Source organism: Balaenoptera physalus (assembly GCF_965194825.1).
Source record: "Balaenoptera physalus genome assembly, chromosome: 9".
Classification (NCBI taxonomy): Eukaryota; Metazoa; Chordata; class Mammalia; order Artiodactyla; family Balaenopteridae; genus Balaenoptera; species Balaenoptera physalus.
This window is the reverse complement of record NC_138888.1, coordinates 20,917,176-20,936,915: the sequence shown is the minus strand read 5'-3', so window position 1 is coordinate 20,936,915 and position 19,740 is coordinate 20,917,176. Positions and strand designations below refer to the sequence as shown.

General features: G+C 40.8%; 1 protein-coding gene across 12 annotated transcripts in view; it reads left to right on the top strand.

Annotated features, from left to right (window-relative positions):
- The first annotated feature begins 2,539 nt into the window (after positions 1–2,539).
- Positions 2,540–19,740, top strand: part of UTRN (utrophin) — a 496,228-nt gene continuing 479,027 nt past the window's right edge. For 3 of the 12 annotated variants that reach the window (XM_082474349.1, XM_082474346.1, XM_082474342.1), the window contains exons 1-2: positions 2,540–3,118; positions 3,255–3,406. Coding sequence is in view for 7 of the 12 variants with exons in the window: in XM_082474354.1 (XP_082330480.1) it covers positions 8,540–8,618 (79 nt within the window). In the remaining 5 variants the exon portion in view is untranslated. Of the gene's footprint in view, positions 3,407–3,847; positions 4,055–8,453; positions 8,619–19,740 lie in introns of those variants that run through there. The other 9 variants (XM_082474354.1, XM_082474350.1, XM_082474344.1 and 6 more) reach the window with 7 other exon arrangements.

The following is a 19,740-nucleotide window of genomic DNA, read 5'->3' as shown; positions in this document are numbered from 1 at the left end:
TTTCATACATTATTATCTTTTTGCTTCTTTAATTATATCAATGAATTTTAATTATATGGTTCTTCAACTTGCACAAGTATTAGACATTTGACTGAAGAATTTAGCAACAATATTCAGCAAATATTATAGTTTTATTATATACAAGCCACAGAGCTATACTTTCTTGACCTGAAAAAGATAAGAGGTAAATTCTCCAGCTTATGTCCCTCTTTTAAACGCTTCTATGGGGGGTATTTATTCACAGTCAACACCAACGGTAAAGCTGAAGGAGCGCCTTGCTTTTTATACGTTGTGCATTTCCCCATTTTTCTGTCGTTTAGAGAGAAACTGTGTTTTTATAATTTTGCATAAAAGTTTAGTTGCAAAGTTTTCTGTTTGGCTCTTATGTTAGGATGCAGTTTCCTGTATATGAACCATACCTACGTAGAATCACGTCTCTGTATATTATATATACCTACACATGCCTATATCTTTATATAGAAATCTATACTCATATCATCATACTTTCTCCTATGTCAAGGGCTTTATCCCAGAGATTATCAGTTCAGTTTTCTTGAATTTTCACTGTTCTCTGGTGACTGTGAGGCAATTCAGAGTTTGGGTTAATGGCAGATCCAGGCCACATTCCTATCACTTTCTCTGAATGTTCTACATCCATCTTCGGGGCGGGCAGACAAAGCCTTATCACAGGCACTGGACTGCAGCTGGAATGTTGGTCGAGGGGCAGTAACTGCTACCCACGTCCTGATGGTCTGTCTCCACGTTCCCCTCAGCTCCATTCTCAGGCTGTGAAGGAAGGTCACACTGTCTGTTCTATGGAAACTCCGAGTCCTCCGAGGTCAAAATCTCCCGTTAAATGTGGTTTCCTTACTTACAAAGCAAACGGGGAGCAGGACCAGAGTGGGACCGCTCGGTTATCCCATCAGTAGGAAGTTCTTTGGCTCCTTTTGCTCATGGCCTACAGAGAATATCAGTCTCGGGATGAGGGGAGAAGGGCTAGAAACAGGTAAGGCACAGGTTCCCAGGTAAGGCACCCATAAACCCCTGAAGCTGGGCATGGCTGGAGTCAGTATCATAGAGATGGAGGCTGTTGTCCCATGTGTCCCTTTCCCTAGGGTTTTCCAGGAAGCTTAGCTAAACGTCCCCTCAGAGCTTGAAAACTCAGAAATTCTATGTCCCCAAACGACTGTGATTTTCCAAAATTTTGGGTTAAATAAATATTTGTGTATCACTTTGCAATTTACAAAGTGCTTTTCACTTAACATAATTTTAAGTAATGAAATCCTCAGACGCTCCAATGTGGTTTTATTTTAAAGGAAGCAATCTGAGTTTCCATCAACTCCACCGGGATACAGTGCATGATGAGCAGCTTTAAGGGTCTGTAGAATTATCAGTTAAAAGAAACCTCAGTCTCCCTTGATACAGCCAGACTCAAAAAGCACTTGATCTGTCCTTTTCTTACAGCACTTATCGCCGATCTTGCATTTCCTTCCTTCCTTACTTGCCTTATCTCACTTACTAGATTTGAAGTTCTTTAAGGCAACATCTCAGATTTATCTTTGCATTATTCACAGCGCCAGTGGAACTGGCAGGCCACAAATTGGCGTTTGTAAAATGAATGAATGAATGAAAGTGGATGAATAAATTATACCCACTTCCTATTAATCTTCTGGATTTTATCTGGCTTATGTGAAGAAAATCCCCCCAAAGGAAGGAGGCTAAGCTAGAGACTTTTTAAGGAATACTATCTTTCAGAACCTCCCCGCACCCCTCAACGGACTGGGGAAACTTGTACTTTATAACTAATAAAAGACTAGTGAGTTCTTTCTGAAAAATTTGTTTAAGGCCCCTAGTGGTTTATCTTTACTACCTCGTAAATTGTTAACTCTCAAATATTAAACCAGCAATAAACCAGAGCTCCCTTATCAATCATCCTTTCCTCATTGTTTATACGAACTAGGAATTTAGGTTGCTGTTTTTTTTTTTCCCCTCCCAAGTGTGATGATCATGTAAAAGAATCACAGGAACAGACTGGGAACGACAATATGTAAGTAAGAAAAATTCACACACAGCACAAACTCATATTTTGCCGTCACCTCAGCCTTGCAACAGGCTCTGTAATAGATGTTTGTGTGTATGTATATTGGAAAAATAGAAAAAGAAGGTCAGCGCAAACAGTATTTGTACGTATGAACGAACGTAAAACAAAATTTCCAGTTTTTCTTAACATTAAAAATCACTCCAAGAAAATTATATAAAATAAATATACCCTTGGAACTAGGACCCCAAATTCAGCAACATCAGCACACTGAGATGGGAGAAAGAAAACCACCCTGACTAAAGACCAGGTTTGCCTGGGGTGGGTGTGACTCCCATTTTCGGATAATCTGAATAAAGGGGATCGTGTCAGCACGAGGCATCCATGCTAGCTCTGGGCTCTCGGCACTCACAGTCCGCTACGGGTGCGCCGCCCCAGGCCAGCCGAGCGCCAGCCCCGCTGCTGCAGCCGGGGAGGGCGCGCGGTCAGGTGACCCCGGGCGCCACGTTCCCGGAGCCCAGCCTGCGGTGACCGCCTGGGCCGGGGCCGAACCCGGAGCCGAGAGGAGCTGATCTCCCGGAACAAAGTTGCCGGCTCTGCGGCAGCGGGGGCAGCGGGGCGGGAGAGCCGAGCGGGAGGGGGAGCGGCTGGCCGGACCTGCTCGGCCCCCTCCTCCTCGGGAGAGCGAACCCCGAGTGCCCGGACAAGAGCCAGTTCCCAGGAGGGCGGCCACGCGCACCCCGGCGGTCCTGCGCCCTCCCCTGCCTCCAGGGCCTCCGGCGCTCCTCTCCCTCCGCCAACAAAGGGGCAGGCCCGCGGGGGGGCGGGGAGGGAGGAGGCGGAGCCGGAGGAGCGAGCCGCTCGCGCACAAAGTTGTGGAGTCGCCTTTCCTCGGAGGAGGGGAGCGGGTAGCCGCAGCCTGCAGCGGGCTTTCTCCCGCCGAGGGGCGAGGAGGAGCCTCCGGCTCCCGAAGCCGATTGGGGAATCTCGGGGAGCGGTGCCCCCCTTCTTGCGGGTCATTTCGGCAGACGGAAAACTCTCTAGTGTTTGGCAAACTTGGTGCCTGCGCGCCCGTTCCAGGTTTGCACTTGGACTGTTTTGTTTTTGTTTTTGGCGGAACTACGGGGCAGGAAGATTGCACAAGTTAGGGGCGTTTTCAGTCGGGTGTCAAAAAAAATTTTTTTTTTTCTCTCGGATCTTGTCTGGCTTTCCATAGTTCCTTTTTAAGAAACACCGCATCACAAAGCTCACGTTCGCACACACCCCCGCGATTACTACGCCTCAAACACAGCGGAGGAGCTCTCGGCCCGCTCGGGACGCGGCGGCGGCGGCGGGCAGGAGAGGCGGGCCCGCGGGTCACGGGAGCAGGTAAGCCCATGCATTATTGAGCCTCGGGCCGGGTAATGTGACCGCAGCCCCGGGGAAACGGGGCGTAGGCTGCGGGGAGGGTGGACTTCTCTGCGGCTCCCGCGCCCAGGATCAGCGTCCCGAGCTCCTTCTCGAGGCTGAGCCTAAGATGTAACCAAGTTTTGCGTGCACTTTTCTGGGAACCTCAGTTCAGCTCCCCGCGGCGGGACAGAGAATGCTAGAAACGTGGAGAGAGCTCGGGCGAGGAGGTCCTCGGAATCCGTGTAGTCGCGAACGACCCAAACTCCTCCGACTTGTTCCGGGCTCCGTCTTGACTCTCCCAGTCTTCCTCCCGGCTAGGGTGAGAGGGTCGCGCCTCCGTGCGCGCCGGGCCAGTGATCTCCAAGAGGGGACGTGGCTTCCTAGAGGGCCTGTCACACACACCCCAGCCCCGGGAAGGCGGGGCCCGGGAGGTGTCCGCAAGGACAGAGTGGGGAGAGGTTCCCAGCTATCCGCCTGGCAGGAAACGTGCTCGACCTCCGGGCCGTTGCTGCTCCCGAGGGTGGGGCTTTGGAGAGGTGACGAGGGGCGCTCGGTCGGTGCGTAGTCCCGCGCGGTCGCCTCTTCTGGTTTCCCGGACCCTTGGCATCTCTTGCTGCAAGTGGTAAGGTAATTCATGTCCCTTTGTGGCTCCGGGTACGAGGCTCTGGTTGCCCAAGGCCCCTTTAAAAACCAAGACAGCACTAATTTTAGGCTGTGCAACTTTTAGAAGGCACGCTGTTAAAAGTGAATTTTTTCGCCAAGCCCCAGATTACCAAAGGAACTCGTGCCAGGGTTGTTTCATGGGGGGGAAAAAACGTGTCCGACTTCCAAGAGCCAGGGAACTCACACTTTGTTTTACGCTTAACTGGGGAACCCGGGTCTAACCTGGGTTTAACAGCCCCTCTCACAGGGATGCCCCGGGGAGAGCCTCCTCTTTACCAACCTCCAGGTCACCTGGGTCACCAGGGCCTCGCGGGTCGGTTCTTCATAGAACTCCCCTTGGGACGGTCAGTTGCCGTAGCGGGCGTGAACCGAGTTCGGGGAAGCCCCGATTGCCGGGGTTCGGGCGGGAGCTCGCGGCCTCAGGGACCCCCGGCAGTAGCCTCATCCATTCCTTTGTAACTTGCATGGGCCTCAGGAAGTCGGGTGGGCCCCTCCGGGCTGGTTGCTGGTGGGCCCGGGGCACGCAGCCTGCCGATAGCGCCGCGAGTCAGGCGAGAGCTGCTGGAATGCGAAGCTCCTGGGTGTCTTGGCTTCCAGAGGGCCAGGTGGCGAGGGCCAGGGTTTACGCGGGGTCATTCCCCGCCACCTGGACCCGCATTTATGGGACCGATGAGACAGCTCTTTAACTCTCCTTCAGGTGTTTACCTAAAATTGATTGCCCCTGTAAACAGCATTAACCACAACAGTACGAACCTTCCCTTGGAGCGCTTCCGAGAATGAATGGCAGTTCTTGGCACTGGGCGGTGTCTTTTACTAAGTTTCACGCGGAGCCGCAAACTCTGGCCCTCTGGGCTTCCTTTTCCACTCTCTCTAGCATTCTTAGGTTTTGGTTCCCGGTGTACATGAATGAATAGTTTTTGCCTAAGGACCCACACCATATTTCCATCGTAACTGCACATCGTTAAACGTGTTTGTATTCTTACATTTTGTAATTTCCAAATTAAAAAAAAAATTAAAACATTAGATTTGCCCTTAAGGCCATCCCCCATACTTTCAACCCGGGTTTATTGCCGCACACTCACGGCTTCTGGCCCATATGACAGCCAGAGACGTTCTGAAGAAAGTTGGTGAATATAGAGTGTACTGGTTTCAGTGAGAAAGAGCTGGCTAAACTGTGCAGAACATCATTATGAGGCAACAGAACCTAGAGCAGAGGTAACAATAAATTACAACTGTAGAGGGCTTAAAGCTTGTAAAGCAATATCCCATTCATTTATTCTGTTTCTCACCTAGCTTGGTGTGGAAAATGGCCTTGCTTCCATACTATTGATGTAGAAGTGGAGGGTCACACGGAGGCACATTGTTAGTGATGAAACCTTGATCTGTCTTCTGACAACCAATAATGAATTGCTGCCATATGTTACTCAGCTTGGAGACCCCTGCCCATTACTGGCACCAAGTGTCAGTCAGTGGGTATCTGTTACTGTTAAAATGGTCTTCTGTGCTTCTCCCACCTTCCCATTCTTGTCCTCTGATCCCCCTTACTGCTGTATCTTTGTAGCACATAAAGAAGAGAAAATCTGAGAGTTTATCTTAAGTAGTGGCAAAATAAAATATTATGATGAAGGAATATTAATGTGCAAATGAAATAAAGTTCTGTGTGAACAGTTTACTTATCTTTTAGCGACTGGGAAAAGTCTTTGGAAAGTGTTGAAGAAGACCCTTGGCTAAGACCACTTATGAAGGAGAGCATTAGAAATATCTTTCAAAGGGAATAATTAGTTGCTTTCTAGTAAAGAGAATTTTTGGGGGGCAAAACTGAGTTTCCATAATAAAATTTTATGTGCATTCTTCTGAACAAAGTTTTTGGTTCTTGAATATAATAAAATACACTTAAGAATTCAGCAAATCTTTTGCAGTTATATACCCCCCAAAAAGAACTTAATTACATAATAATCCATAAAGTATAACAGTAGTGGACGATATAAAAAATGAAAAATGTTTTTTATACCCTCACAAAATCTGGCAGGCTCCCTACTAGAGGGGAAACTGTTCCTAAAGCTTTAGCAATCCGCCGCAGTCTTCATGTGCGTCAAACACTTTAACACTTAAAACATTTTTCTAAGGTAATTTTGATCTCTTTATTATTAGAACACACCTTTTTCCTAACTGGTAAGGAAAAAAATAATATATTTTATATATTTATATATTATAAAATAATATGGTGTTTCCTTGAATGTTATATGTCATAAAACACTGTAATATGTAAAACTTCTAATTAGTTCATAAATATGGGAAATGAAATATATTACAAAATAATAATGCCACATGGTGTATCCTTGAAATAAAGAACTGAGTTGTCTAATCCTAGTTAGCCGTAAACTCTGGTTGTGATATCTGTTGTAATATGTGAATTAATGTCTATTATTTGTAGATTAATATTTGGATGTGTTGACTGTTATATTCCCAATTAAAGGATTAATTTATTTAACTGGCATTTGGGGTGCTCATAAGGGGATGTTAGGATATAGCCAAGTTGCTGAACTTAAACTTGAATTCTGATTCTGTTTGGATTGTTTGGGCATTGTGTTCCAGAAAGTACTAGGGCTATTATTATTGACATTCTTAAAGAAAAGTGGTACTGCAGGATAGAATCCTCAATTCTTTACATTTTAAAGGTGCCTCTGACTAATTAATTGCTAAAGATTAAAATTATTTTGAGTGATATGTATTCTCAGCAGAATTTTCATGATGTATTTTCCAGAATAAAATCTGTGTCAGTGGATAACATGTAACCGTCCAGATTTATATATAATCCAGACCATTCCTGAGATCAGACCTTTTTGTTATCTCCACTTGTATATCTCAGAGGCATCTCAAACTCAGTAAATCCAAGTCACACTCATTATGTCTTCCTTTAGAGGCTCATCCTTCAGTGTTCCCCAGCTCAGGGAATGACTCAATTGCCCAAGCCAAAATTGGGCAGTCATTTTGCACCTCAGTATCCTGAACGTCTAATATCCAATCAGTTTCCAAATCCTACTGACCTTTACTTAATATATAAAATACCACAAGTCCACGCACTTCTTTCCATCTACCCTTATTTAGGCCACAATCTGTTGCTTCCCAGCTTAAAACCATCTACTGGATTCCCACTGCTCTTTTGTTTTTGGCTGCGTTGGGTCTTCGTTGCTGCGTGCAGGCCTTCTCTAGTTGCCGAGAGCGGGGTCTACTCTTCTACTCTTCATTGCGGTGCGCGGGCTTCTCATTGCGGTGGCTTCTCTTGTTGAGGAGCATGGGCTTTAGGGTGCGCAGGCTTCAGTAGTTATGGCGCACAGGCTTAGTTGTTCCACGGCATGTGGGGTCTTCCTGAACCAGGGATCGAACCCGTGTTCCCCTGCAATGGCAGGTGGATTCTTAACCACTATGCCACCAGGGAGGTCCCCCCACTGCTCTTTAGGAAAGCCTTGACATGGTCTCTAAGGCCCTGTCCCTGGTCCGATCTACCTCACCTAGTTCAACAGGTCTCTCTCCTCTTGGCTGTTCTCTCCAAAAGCACTGGCTCACATGTCACCTCTTCAAGAAAGCCTTCTTTAATTGCCCAGAGCAAATCAGATTCTTCTTCTGTATGCTCATACTACTCTATGCTTATCTTTTATACATTTGTAACATATTAGTATTATAATGAAATAATTCATTATATAATTAATTGCTTGGTGTCTATGAATTTCAAGATAGTACAGGCTGTGTCTCTTTTTTTTTTAACATTTTAAATTTATTTATTTATTTATTTATGGCTGTGTTGGGTCTTCGTTTCTGTGCGAGGGCTTTCTCTAGTTGTGGCAAGCGGGGGCCACTCTTCATCGCGGTGCGCGGGCCTCTCACTATCGCGGCCCCTCCTGTTGCAGAGCACAGGCTCCAGACGCGCAGGCTCAGCAATTGTGGCTCACGGGCCCAGTTGCTCCGCGGCATGTGGGATCTTCCCAGACCAGGGCTCGAACCCGTGTCTCCTGCATTGGCAGGCAGATTCTCAACCACTGCGCCACCAGGGAAGCCCTGTGTCTCTTTTTGATAGTCATATTTCCATTGTCCAGATCAGTGCCTTACACATAGTCTCTGAATGAATATTTGCCGAATGAATGGTTACTATATATAACTTTATATAACTGTATATGACTATATATAATGTATATGTATAGTTTGATATTTATAGTCATATATATTATATAGTCATTATACATATTATAGTTGTATAGTATAGCAATGTATGTAACATGTTATATATGATAATATATATGTCAACATATATATTATAGTCATATATATATATTTTTCAAATTAATACTTTCCCTTTTCTCTTTAGGTATTGATGTTGATCATTATAGAAAACTGAAAGTCTTAAAAAGAGGACCTTGTAAAGTCTTTGGATTATATTGAAACTCAGCTAAGATGGCCAAGTATGGAGAACACGAGGCCAGGGCTGATGATGGGCAGAACGAGTTCAGTGACATCATTAAGTCCAGATCTGGTAAGTAATGGAAGCTTAAGAAAATGAATGATTTTTATGCATAAACTACTTTGAAGACACAGGTTTTTATTGGCATGTTTTGTACTGTTCTTGTGAGACAAACTTCTTTTGAGAAACATAATTCTGACAAATGACTATTACATTGTAAATGGTAATATAATATCTCTGTGTATCCTATCTTAATTTCTCAACCCAACTTGGTCTCCTGGTATGTTGCTTGGCATTGCTTGGTGAAACGGCCACCTGTTAGTTGATTGCTGTTCATTTATAAGAAACCCCTTGAACACAAAATGCAGCTTAAAAAAAATGATGCTTGAAGTAGGAAGTACTGTGGTTTCTGCTGGGATGGACCCTCTTGAGTTCTGCTTCCATACCGCCTTTCCTCCATCCCGTTTGGTGACCATTTCTAGGCCAACAGGTGTCTTCCTACCTGTTCTTCCCTTTTTGAAACTTCTTATGAACCTTCTCGAGGCACAGTTTCCACTTAGGTAATATAATAATCTAGACTAAGACAGATTAATGGTTTTCATATGAACATTTAAACTGGGGACTTAAGGATACCACTCCCTCCCCCAATTTTTTTATATAACCGAGTGCTTTTTGACTCTGGCTGTACAAATGAATCAACTGGGGAGTTTTTTTAAAAAAAATGCAGATGCATTGTCTCCGCTACAGAACTATTGAATAAAAATTTCTGTATTTTTAAAAAGCTTCAAATACAATTCTGAGATAGACTCTATGGGGAGATATTTTTGAGCAGGCAGGACCTTTCTGAGTTTTGAAAATTGCACAGAACTCTACCCTGGGTGTGAACACTATACTTAAGTAACTTTGAGAGTTACTTTGGGCTATAAACTTACATCCAGTGTCACTTTAAACCCATAAAAGGAACCTAAAGTCTGTTTTTGCTGTGTGCACCATCTTTATTTATGTTAGGAAGTTATTTCTTATTGTATGAATCTGGAGAAATATGCACTGAAAATAAGCTCCAAATTAATAGAGATATACATTTAAGATACATTTCCCTCCATGACACTATTGTTGGTTGATTGGTAAAGATTTTGGTTATTACAGTCTTGGCTCTAAATATGTAGCTGCTATTGTGTAGCTTGAAGGATATTTTGGGGGGTACAGCTTAATATCTTATTTTAAAGTATGCTCTGAGAATGTTTTATTGCCCCCAAGTTATTTTTGATTTAAATGCTTTAGTAGTATAGAGTACTATGTCGATATAAGGGATTACTAATATCTTCTTAAGAGTATAGAATGTATATCCAGAAATATATAAATGTAACAAGGAGGAAAATGAACGTGAGACAATTTAACGTATCCATGCTTGTCATGTTCTATAAATTGTGAGGAGTTATGTTCTTAAATAGTTTTCTGAGTCAACCTCCATTACAGTAAGACCTTTGATATTTATAACTATGTACTTTAGCCATGTTCATAAAAAAGTAATCATATAAGTTTAAAAATACTGGGTATATATGATGTGTACCCATAACTTTCAAACTATTCTTTAAATTAAAAATGATTATTTCAGAAGACTGGCTATTCTCATACACTATTGGGGGATAGTTGGGCAAAAATTATTACATGTTTTTAACATATGCATAACCAGTTGGCCCAGTAACTCTATTTTTGGAGTTTTGTTCCTAGGGAACACACAGAAATATACAAGCAAAAAGTTGATCACAGAAAAAAATTATAAACACCATAAAAATCCAATATTGAGGATTGGTGAAATCATAATTTCCCAAAGTATTTTGAAAACAGCATAAGTTCTAACGTGTAATTCAAATAAGGATGTCATAGGCAAAATAATTTTAGGAAACAATGGTTAACCTACTCTGTTCCTTTTAGTGTAGGGCACTTGAATTAATCATATAGAAACTCAGTGGAGCTAATTAAATTAGCATGTATTCATAAAGTAGAAGATTACACATTCATAAAAATGTTTGTGTATGTATATGACCATAGAAGTATGTTCTTGATGTTACAAAAAATATGTGCAATATGAAGTCATTTATGTGAAAATTATTTTTTTTTCAAAAAAGTTTAGCAGAGTGTATACTAAAATGTTAATAGTGGTCATCTTGGCGTTTGGGGATTATAATTTTTCTCTTTTTACTCATATGTACTTTCTAAAGCTTTTCAATGAACCTGTATTACTTCTTATATTTTTAAAGTATTTTTAAAGTATTCTTAATAGTCTCAAATTGCTTCGAGTGTTTTAATGCCAAGGTGATGACTATTACTTTTTTTTTTTTTTTTGATGGCTCCTACTTCAAAAAACATTGAAAAGTTAGCAGTTGCATAGCTGAGATCTGAATCACATTCTTTTGGCTGGATTATGTTACAAAAAGCAGTAGATAAATTTGGATATGAATGGGCCTATTAGTTCCAGTCTTGCTTTCTGGAAGGCACTTTTCTGATTCTTTTAAGGTAAATAATAACTCAGTGGTCAGTTCTCATGGTACTCTAAAATTTACATGTTGAACAGGGATCTTTAGTTCAGATTAAGTCAAAGGAATCCTCTACATATAATGCATATATTTTTTTAACATCTTTATTGGAGTATAATTGCTTTACAGTGTTGTACTAGTTTCTGTTGTACAACAAAGTGAATCAGCTATATGCATACGTATATCCCCATATCCCCTCCCTCTTGTGTCTCCCTCCCGCCCTCCTTATCCCACCCCTCTAGGTGGTCTCAAAGCACCAAGCTAATCTCCCTGTGCCATGCAGCTGCTACCCACTAGCTATCTATTTTACATTTGGTAGTGTATATGTGTCAGTGCTACTCTCTCACTTCGTCCCAGCTTACCCTTCCCCCTCCCCGTGTCCTCAAGTCCATTCTGTACGTCTGTGTCTTTATTCCTGTCCTGCGCCTAGGTTCATCATTTTGTTTTTCAGATTCCATATATATGTGTTAGCGTACAGTATTTGTTTTTCTCTTTCTGACTTACTTCACTCTGTATGACAGACTCTAGGTCCATCCCATAATTCAAAAAGAGTCATGTACCACAATGTTCATTGCAGCACTATTTACAATAGCCAGGACATGGAAGCAACCTAAGTGTCCGTCGACAGATGAATGGATAAAGAAGATGTGGCACATATATACAGTGGAATATTACTCAGCTATAATGCATATTTTTAAAGATCCTCCTTGGATGCGTTCTATGCTGAATTTTTACTTTTTCATTTTTTTAAGGGAATGTTGTCCTATAGGAGAATTTTGATTCAAATCTGTTCCTCTATGTTTCTTCCTTTTGAGGGACTAGCTATGGGGGAGGGGATAGAGATTAGGGTGGAAAAGAGAAGTGATGTTGAGATTATACTGGTAAATTTACCTCTTGGTTTATGAAGATTCCTCTTCCTCTCCAAATCCTTGAGTTTGGACAGTCTAAAAGCCTGGCATCATAAAAATATTGGTGCATTTTATGTTAAGGTATTAGGATTGTTTATATTGACCTTATTCAATATTAATTTGCTTTATGCAGTGTATGAGGTTTAATAAATTTTTAAAGTCACTTTCACCATCTAAGCAGAAATCTGAAATATCAAGAGTAGGTGAGGAAGTAGTTTCATGAATATAAAAGTCATACATTTCTTTATGGTTGTAATACATTTGCCTTGGATTTGAGTGACTTTTAGAAAAGAACTTGAAAGAATATGACCTTTAATGATTCAGGGCCTGGGCTTGGGTAAAAGTAGATCTTTCCCTAACTTAAAACACGCAAGTCAAATTCATCCGTCATTGAGTGCATCTTTGATAGCCTGAATTAGTGGGCTTCAGAAAGTTTAACAATTTATTAAGTATTTTGAGAGTAGGCCAAGAGTACGAATTTTTTTTAAGTGAAATATGTTGTCAATGGAGTCTGTGATGCATAAACTTCTGCTTGGATCATTTTAAACATGAAATAATAAAATGGTTTGAGATATGTGTAAAATCAAAGAATATCCTCTCCGCTATTTTATTCTGTCAGTAGCTGACACTAATGCCAGTAACATAGAATAAGTCAACCTTTTCTGTTCTTCTCAGTGCTTGTGTGGTAATTTTTAGCTCAAAGCCCCCTAAAGAAGGTAGACTTCAGGGCTAAAGACTGTGCCAGCTAGCTCCAAGTGGGGATTTTGACTGTTTAGGGATTAGAAGCAGAGATTCTCAGATGGGAACATTTGTTGAATGAATTAGTCGGTAAACTCCACATCGTTGTATGATTGAAAGCATTCTTTCAAAGCCTTTAGGCAGGAAGCCTGAGTGTAACAGTTTTATCATTTCTTTCTTCACCTTTTCTATTCTTGTGTAATCCTGGGATCTAATTGTTGAGGGAACCTTAGAGGCCCTATCACCTGGCCATGCCTGTGGGGTGGTTACCCAACCTCTGCTTGCACACCTGCAGTGACGGGATCTCACTGATGATGATGATAATGATGATAATTCTAGCAACTTACATTTACTGAACACATACAATGTGCAGATATGGTGCTCAGAGTTTAATCCTCACAACCACTGCTTTACAGATGACAGACATGAGCCACACAGAAGTATAATAATTTGCCACACTGGCCTTCTTTCTATTTCTCCAAAGGCCCAGTCATGCCTACCTCAGGGCCTTTGCACACGCCTCTTTCCCTGCCTTTGCCTGATGGGCTCTTTCTTGTCATTTAGAGCTAGGCTTCAGTGTCACCTCTGAGAGAACTTCCCTGCTGACTTTAGAAAGTACCTCTCCCAGTCATTCTTGACTGTATCACTATATTTAAGTTCCCCATATGCTCTATCACTATCTGGTACTTTTCTTGTTTTTTGTGCTTGTTAATGTCCTTCCTACTAAAATTTAATTCTACAAGAGTAGGGACCCATATATCCCTGGGACCAAGCGCGGTGTCTAGCTCACAGTAGGTGAGCAATGAATGTCTAGTCAATGAAAAAGGCTACAGAACTAGAAAGTACCAGAGCTGGGGTGAGAACTCAGGTGATCTGACTCTAGAAACCCTGCATTTGACCTCTGTAGAGTGCCCAGTTTCCTAATTTACCAGGTAGTTTATTCTGTTGCTGCCGGAACGTTCCTTTTTATTTTGTACCTAAATCTATCTCTTAGAAAATTTGCAGAGTATCAGTTGTATTTATATATCCTCTTCCTTCGTAGTTACAAGACTGGGACCCTGGGCTGTGAGACAGAGCTGCTCCAGGCCTCCGGCTGGCATCACAGCGCTGCTAAAGGAGGGCCGATTGCAGGAGACAGCGTGCTGCTCCCGGCCCTGATTATTGTCTCTGCTCTCTGTTAAGAGTTAGCAAAGGGGAAAATAAGAGTTAGCAGTCCTCTGGGTGGAAGGTAGAAAAATTGATAATCTGTTTCTGACATGAATTCCCTTTTCTCTTTTCCCCTGTCTGCTGCTCAAGGCTTTTAACTGACTGGTGAAAAAAAGGTAGTGGATTTCAGATGCACTGCGATATGGCACAGTTTTAAGTCCTGGTCTGATGCCCAGATGGGTATCTGGCGTTGAAAGAGCTGGTAGGGGTAGGGGGAGGGAGAGAGAAGAAAAGAGAGGCCAGTGAAATAAAAATAAAACAAATTATTTAATATGGAATATTATATATACCAGGTTACATTTATAGCAGGCCTAAAAAGATGCTATGTTTGCAATAAAGTAAACTTGCTTAACAAGATGGGGTTTTATGAAACTATGAGGAAAGTTACCGTATTTGTTTATCTTTTAGAGGCCTTTCTTTAGGAAAGACAGTGGTTATGTTGTATTTCCCATTGGTCTACCTCTTTCTCTTTCATTTAAAGAATTATCTGTGAGGGGATTTTCCTAAAGAGTTTAAGGGACTGTGAAAAATAGTTCTTCTTCTTGTTGTTGTTGTTCTTCTTCGTTTTTTTCTTTTCTTCTGAAGCTTTACTTGGCTGGAATACCTGTGCTTTGAAGGGAGTCTTTGAGCAGATTTGGTTTTTTTCCATGAGCCCTGGGGATTTGTGGTGAGGGACAGTGACCCTGGTGGAAATTCAACTCCGGCAGAGGAGAGCAGCTATTCTTGCCATGCGCATAAAAATATTCTCTGTGTTGGTACCTCATTATGCTGAAGTAGTGCCATCATAGAAAAGATTTCTGTATTCATGTGATTCTCATGACCTGTTATAAGGGTTGTGAAAGCTGTGTCGGTGATGCGTTCTTGAGAGAAAAACATGAATTGTGGAGAATGTTCTAAACAGTGGAAGTACTTTATCATATAGACAGAACGGAAAACTCAGTTTTATTGAGGCTTATTTGAGTCCAGATTTGAGCTAGATGCCAATAGGATGATTTTCTGGGAACAAGGGAACATGCAAGATCGTTGATTTTCTGGGAACAAGGGAACACGCAATATCGTTGATGGTTGTAAAAATTACTTAAAATTTTATTGCGAAAGATTACTCAGGGGCTTTCACATGTATTGGTTAGATTTTTTTTTCTCCTTAAGCTGTTTGTGTGGAGGCAGAGGTGTTTCCTGTATTACTCTTTCTATTTTTTTGGTATGCCATAAGTGTTTAATAATGAATACAGTCAGTTTAGTATTTGAAAGGTGAGTCAGTGTGAGTTTTTAATATATATTTACCTTCGAAATGATGGCTGTGGACTGAAGAATCTAAGCCGGATCTAGTCCTTTCACTTTTCCTTCCTCTGCTCCTCGATTAACACCCATCAAGCGTGGGAGGCAGGTGGGCCCGGCTCCCCCGTAGCTCTCCGGTCTTGGTGCTGATGCCTTTTCACAGCCAAACACCTGAGATTTCTTTATATTCCGTGGGCCTTCTCTGTCAGAAGCTTGGTCTCCTAGCCTAGCTAATAAGGGGAACTGTTTGTGTGTGGGCTCATCTGGCAGCTAAGATTAAGGTTTGGAGTGGTACAACCTCACATTGGTTTTGAAAACTCAATTTACTAAAAAAAAAAAAAAAAAAAAATCAGTTTTGTCACAGCCATTGAGCTCATGATATAGAGCAGGAGAATAACATTTCATAGGTGAATATTTTCAAATGAACTTTTTTTGGGAGGTGGGTGGTTGGCTAATTATGATTTCTGTCCAGTTCAATAATCTTAGCATTGAATTATGTAACATTTTTTTTTCCCAAAGAGCAGAAGAAAAGCACATAATGGCATTTCTGATGTAGCAGAGAAATCCAATAAAAAATATGACTTTATGTCTCGAAAGTGGCACAACTTTGAAAAATGCCGTGGTTGAAAAAATATCTGCTTAGATCATCTTCTCTAATTCCATAGTTTTAATATTTGCACATTTCTTCCATGCCATGTTCTAATTAAGATTTTGGTGTAGGACATTTTCGTGAAGAAGACCTGGGGGTGGAGAATAGCATTTTGAGTTTAATACTGATTGATTGCTTCTCTTGCTACTCATCAGCTATGTGAGTCTTGTGATTTAATATTAGTTCAGTAATTACATAGATGTAAACATATGCTTTTATTTTGAAAGTCCGGTTTTGGGTTCAGCCTCTATCCGGTTCTTAACTCAGGCTGCATGTCAGATTGACCCCTGGGGATTCCGATTCAGTTAGTGGGGTGGGGTCCCGGCATCTGGAGTTTTAACAAGCTCCGCGGGTTATTCTGTTTAGTGCCATTGATTTATGGACAAAGGAGGCAGGCTTAAGGCTCTTGGAACCAAAGTGAAAGTGGTCTGTGCATTTCAAAGGAGCAAGGGAGAACTATAGTCAAATTTTGAAGATTATTTCTACTTACAAAATCTTTTTAAATAACTTTAAGAGGTAATGGATTTCTTGGTATTGGATGTTTTTTTCTTTTGCCTTGTATTCTGAAGGGTTTTGGTCATGTTGAGCAAAGGTAAAACTGTGTAAAGTGAGTCAGGAGAGTGATGAAACTTGGTGCATTTCTTATTGTGGTCTGTTGAACCAGGGGATCGTACCAAAATATTCAGCCCTGAAATATTTCTTCATGGAGCACCTTGGTCTTCAACTTGGTGCATTGAACCTCTTCCTGCTGCAAGCTTAATGTCGAATCCTGAATTCTTCTGTGGAGTCATCTGAACTCATCATAAAAATTTATTGTCTATCTTTTCTAAGAAAAATTTCCAAGGCAGATGTGGTTTTGACTCGTGGTGAGGAAAAATCCTCACATCCATCCTATGTTGGTTTTCTTTCGTTTTTTTCCTTTTTAGTTAAGTTATAATTTATTCATACAGTGGAATGATTTGCAATGAAAAATCACACGTTCTTTCTGTATTGATATGGGATGATTTCTAAGATATGATATAAAGTGTAAAAACATAACATTATGCTAGGTTTATCTTTAAGGTTAAGGTGTTACATATGTATTTGCCTCCTTGTTATTGTAATTTTAAATAGGTGAAATCTAGTACTTACATTTAATATAACTATACTTTCTTTTTGCTATAAAGTAATTTAAAAATGAGTGAATTTTAAAAGATGAATAATGATTTTTTTTGTCAATGATGAATTAGGAGTTAAGTGATGTATGGACCACCACAGCAAGTTCCCTAAGGATCTATAAATACACCCCAGAGGTCTTGGGATGTTCTTATATTCATTTAACCAAACCTAACCAAACACCAAACCCCCAATCTCTTATAGTCCTTGAGTTATTTGCCGTAAAGTCTTTGAGCTCTAATCTTTAACCTCTTTGAAGACACAGAAGGGAATATTCATTTCTTCATTGATTAAACAACCTCCAGGGTGGTTTGAGATACATAATTGCTTTTCTGTAAGTCATTGTGTGGAATTTGAGATCAGTCTCAGAATTTGATGAGATCTATTCCTGAGGCAGTTTTAAGGTTGAGGCTTACAGAGACAACCTGGTGAGGCCTGAGTGGGATTGATGATTTCTATTTGAACAGAGACTTTTGTGCAGAGGTTGTACAAGTGTGAATAAATTTTTTTTCCTGAGGTTTTATTGAGATATAATTGACATACAGCACTGTGTAAGTTTAAAGCGTCCAGTATATACAGAAGGGATAATATTAGGTTTGACTTACATACAGCATGAAATGATTATCATAGTAAGCTTAGTGAACCTGCATCATCTCATATAAAATCAAAATTTAAAAAGGAGGAAAAAATTTTTTTTCTGTTATGAGAACTCAGGATTCACTCTCTTCACAACTTTCATATATAACATACAGCATTGTTAATTACATTTATCATGTTGTACATTACATCCCTAATACTTTATCTTGTAACTGGAAGTTTGTCCCTTTTGACCAAAGTGTGGGTAAATTTTTTTTTTTTTTGGATAATTTTTTTTAATGGCAAAATATACATAACATAAAATTTACCTTTTAAAACATTCTCAAGTGTACAGTTCAGTGGCATTAAGGTACATTCATATTGTTGTGCAGTCATCATCACCAGCCATTTCCAGAATTTTTTCATCTTCCCAAAGTGAAACTCTGTCCTCATTAAACACTAACTCCTCTTCCCCCTCCCTCAGCCCCCGTCATCCTTATGAGGAAGGCTTCTCAGATATATTTGAAACAAATAGACCACAAAATAAAACGAAAATCCACCCCAAAACAGATAGACTTAAAAACCAAATTTGGTTCTAGGTCATAAATGATCCATGTCTCAAAGTGAATTGTTATATTGCCAGTTTAAAAATTATACTATCTTTTTAAAATTGAGGTATAATTGACAAATAATATTATATGAGCTTCACGTATACAACGTAATGATTCAATATTTGTGTATATTGTGAAACATGCTACAATGAGTCTAGTTGACATATGTTCTAGCACCATAGTCATAGCATTTTATTTTCTTGTGATGAGAGCTTTTAAAATCTACTCTTAACAACTTTTAAATATGCAGTACAGTATTATTAACTATAGTCACCATGCTGTATTTTATAGCCCCAGGACTTATTTATTTTATAACTGGAGGTTTGTACCTTTTGACCCTCTCCTCACTCATGCCCATCCCCAACCCCTGCCTCTGGTAACCACCAATCTGTTCTCTGTGTCGTTGAGATTTTGTTTTTTAAGATTCACATATAAGTGAGATCATGAGGTTATTTGTCCTTTTCTGTTGACTTATTTCACTTAGCATAATGCCCTCAAGGTTTATTCATGTTGTTGCAGGGGGCAAGAATTCTGTCTTTGTTATGGTTGAAAAATATTCCAATGTACATTTTCTTTATTCATCCGTTGATGGACACTTAGGTTACTTCCATATCTTGGCTATTGTAAATAATGGTGCAGTGAACCTGGGGGTGCATGTCTCTTTTCGAGTTAGTGTTTTCATTTTCTTTGTGTAAATACCCACAAGTAGAATTCCTGGATCATATGGTAGTTCTGTTCTTATTTTTTGGGGGAACTTCTATACAGTGGCTACACCAATTTATATTCCCACCAGCAGTGCACAAGAATTACCTTTTTTCTACACCCTCACCAACACTTGTTGTTTCTTGTCTTTTTGATAACAGCTATTCTAACAGGTGTCTGGTGATATCTCATTGTGGTTTTGATTTGCAATTCCATGATGATTAGTGATGTGGAGCACCTTTTCATGTACCTGTTTGTTGGTCATCTGTATGTCTTCTTTTGGAAAATGTCTGTTCAGATCTTTTGCCCATTTTTAAATGATTGTTTGTTTGTTTTTGCTATTGAATTGTATTAGTTCTTTATATATTTTGGATATTAACCTGTTGGAGGAGGTCATCGAGGGGATGTGACTGCTGGTTGACCTGCAAGGAGGATCCAGGCAATCCGAGGCTCCTCAGCCCCTCCCCGTCCTTGGAATATACGTTCCACTCACTCTTCCTGCACTAGGAGCTACTTCAGGGATGTAGCCTTGAGAGAGTAATGTGTTATTGAGACCATCTGGGTCATCTATATTACTAAATCCCTTAAGGACTCTGTATAAACTCTTAAGAATTTGGCCAGGCAGAGATCTACTCGTCTTGCTGTCACCAAAGACAAGCCTCATATGTAAGTTCCCTTGCTTACTAAACCTGTCACCTACCAGTGAGGAGTGGTCTGCCTCTTTCTTCCATCTCTCCTTGCCCTTTGTGTATGGGGGCCAGTTTCAGATTTTACTTAGGGAGCTCTAAAGGTTGCAACCAACATGACCCCTTATCAGGTATATGATTTGCATTA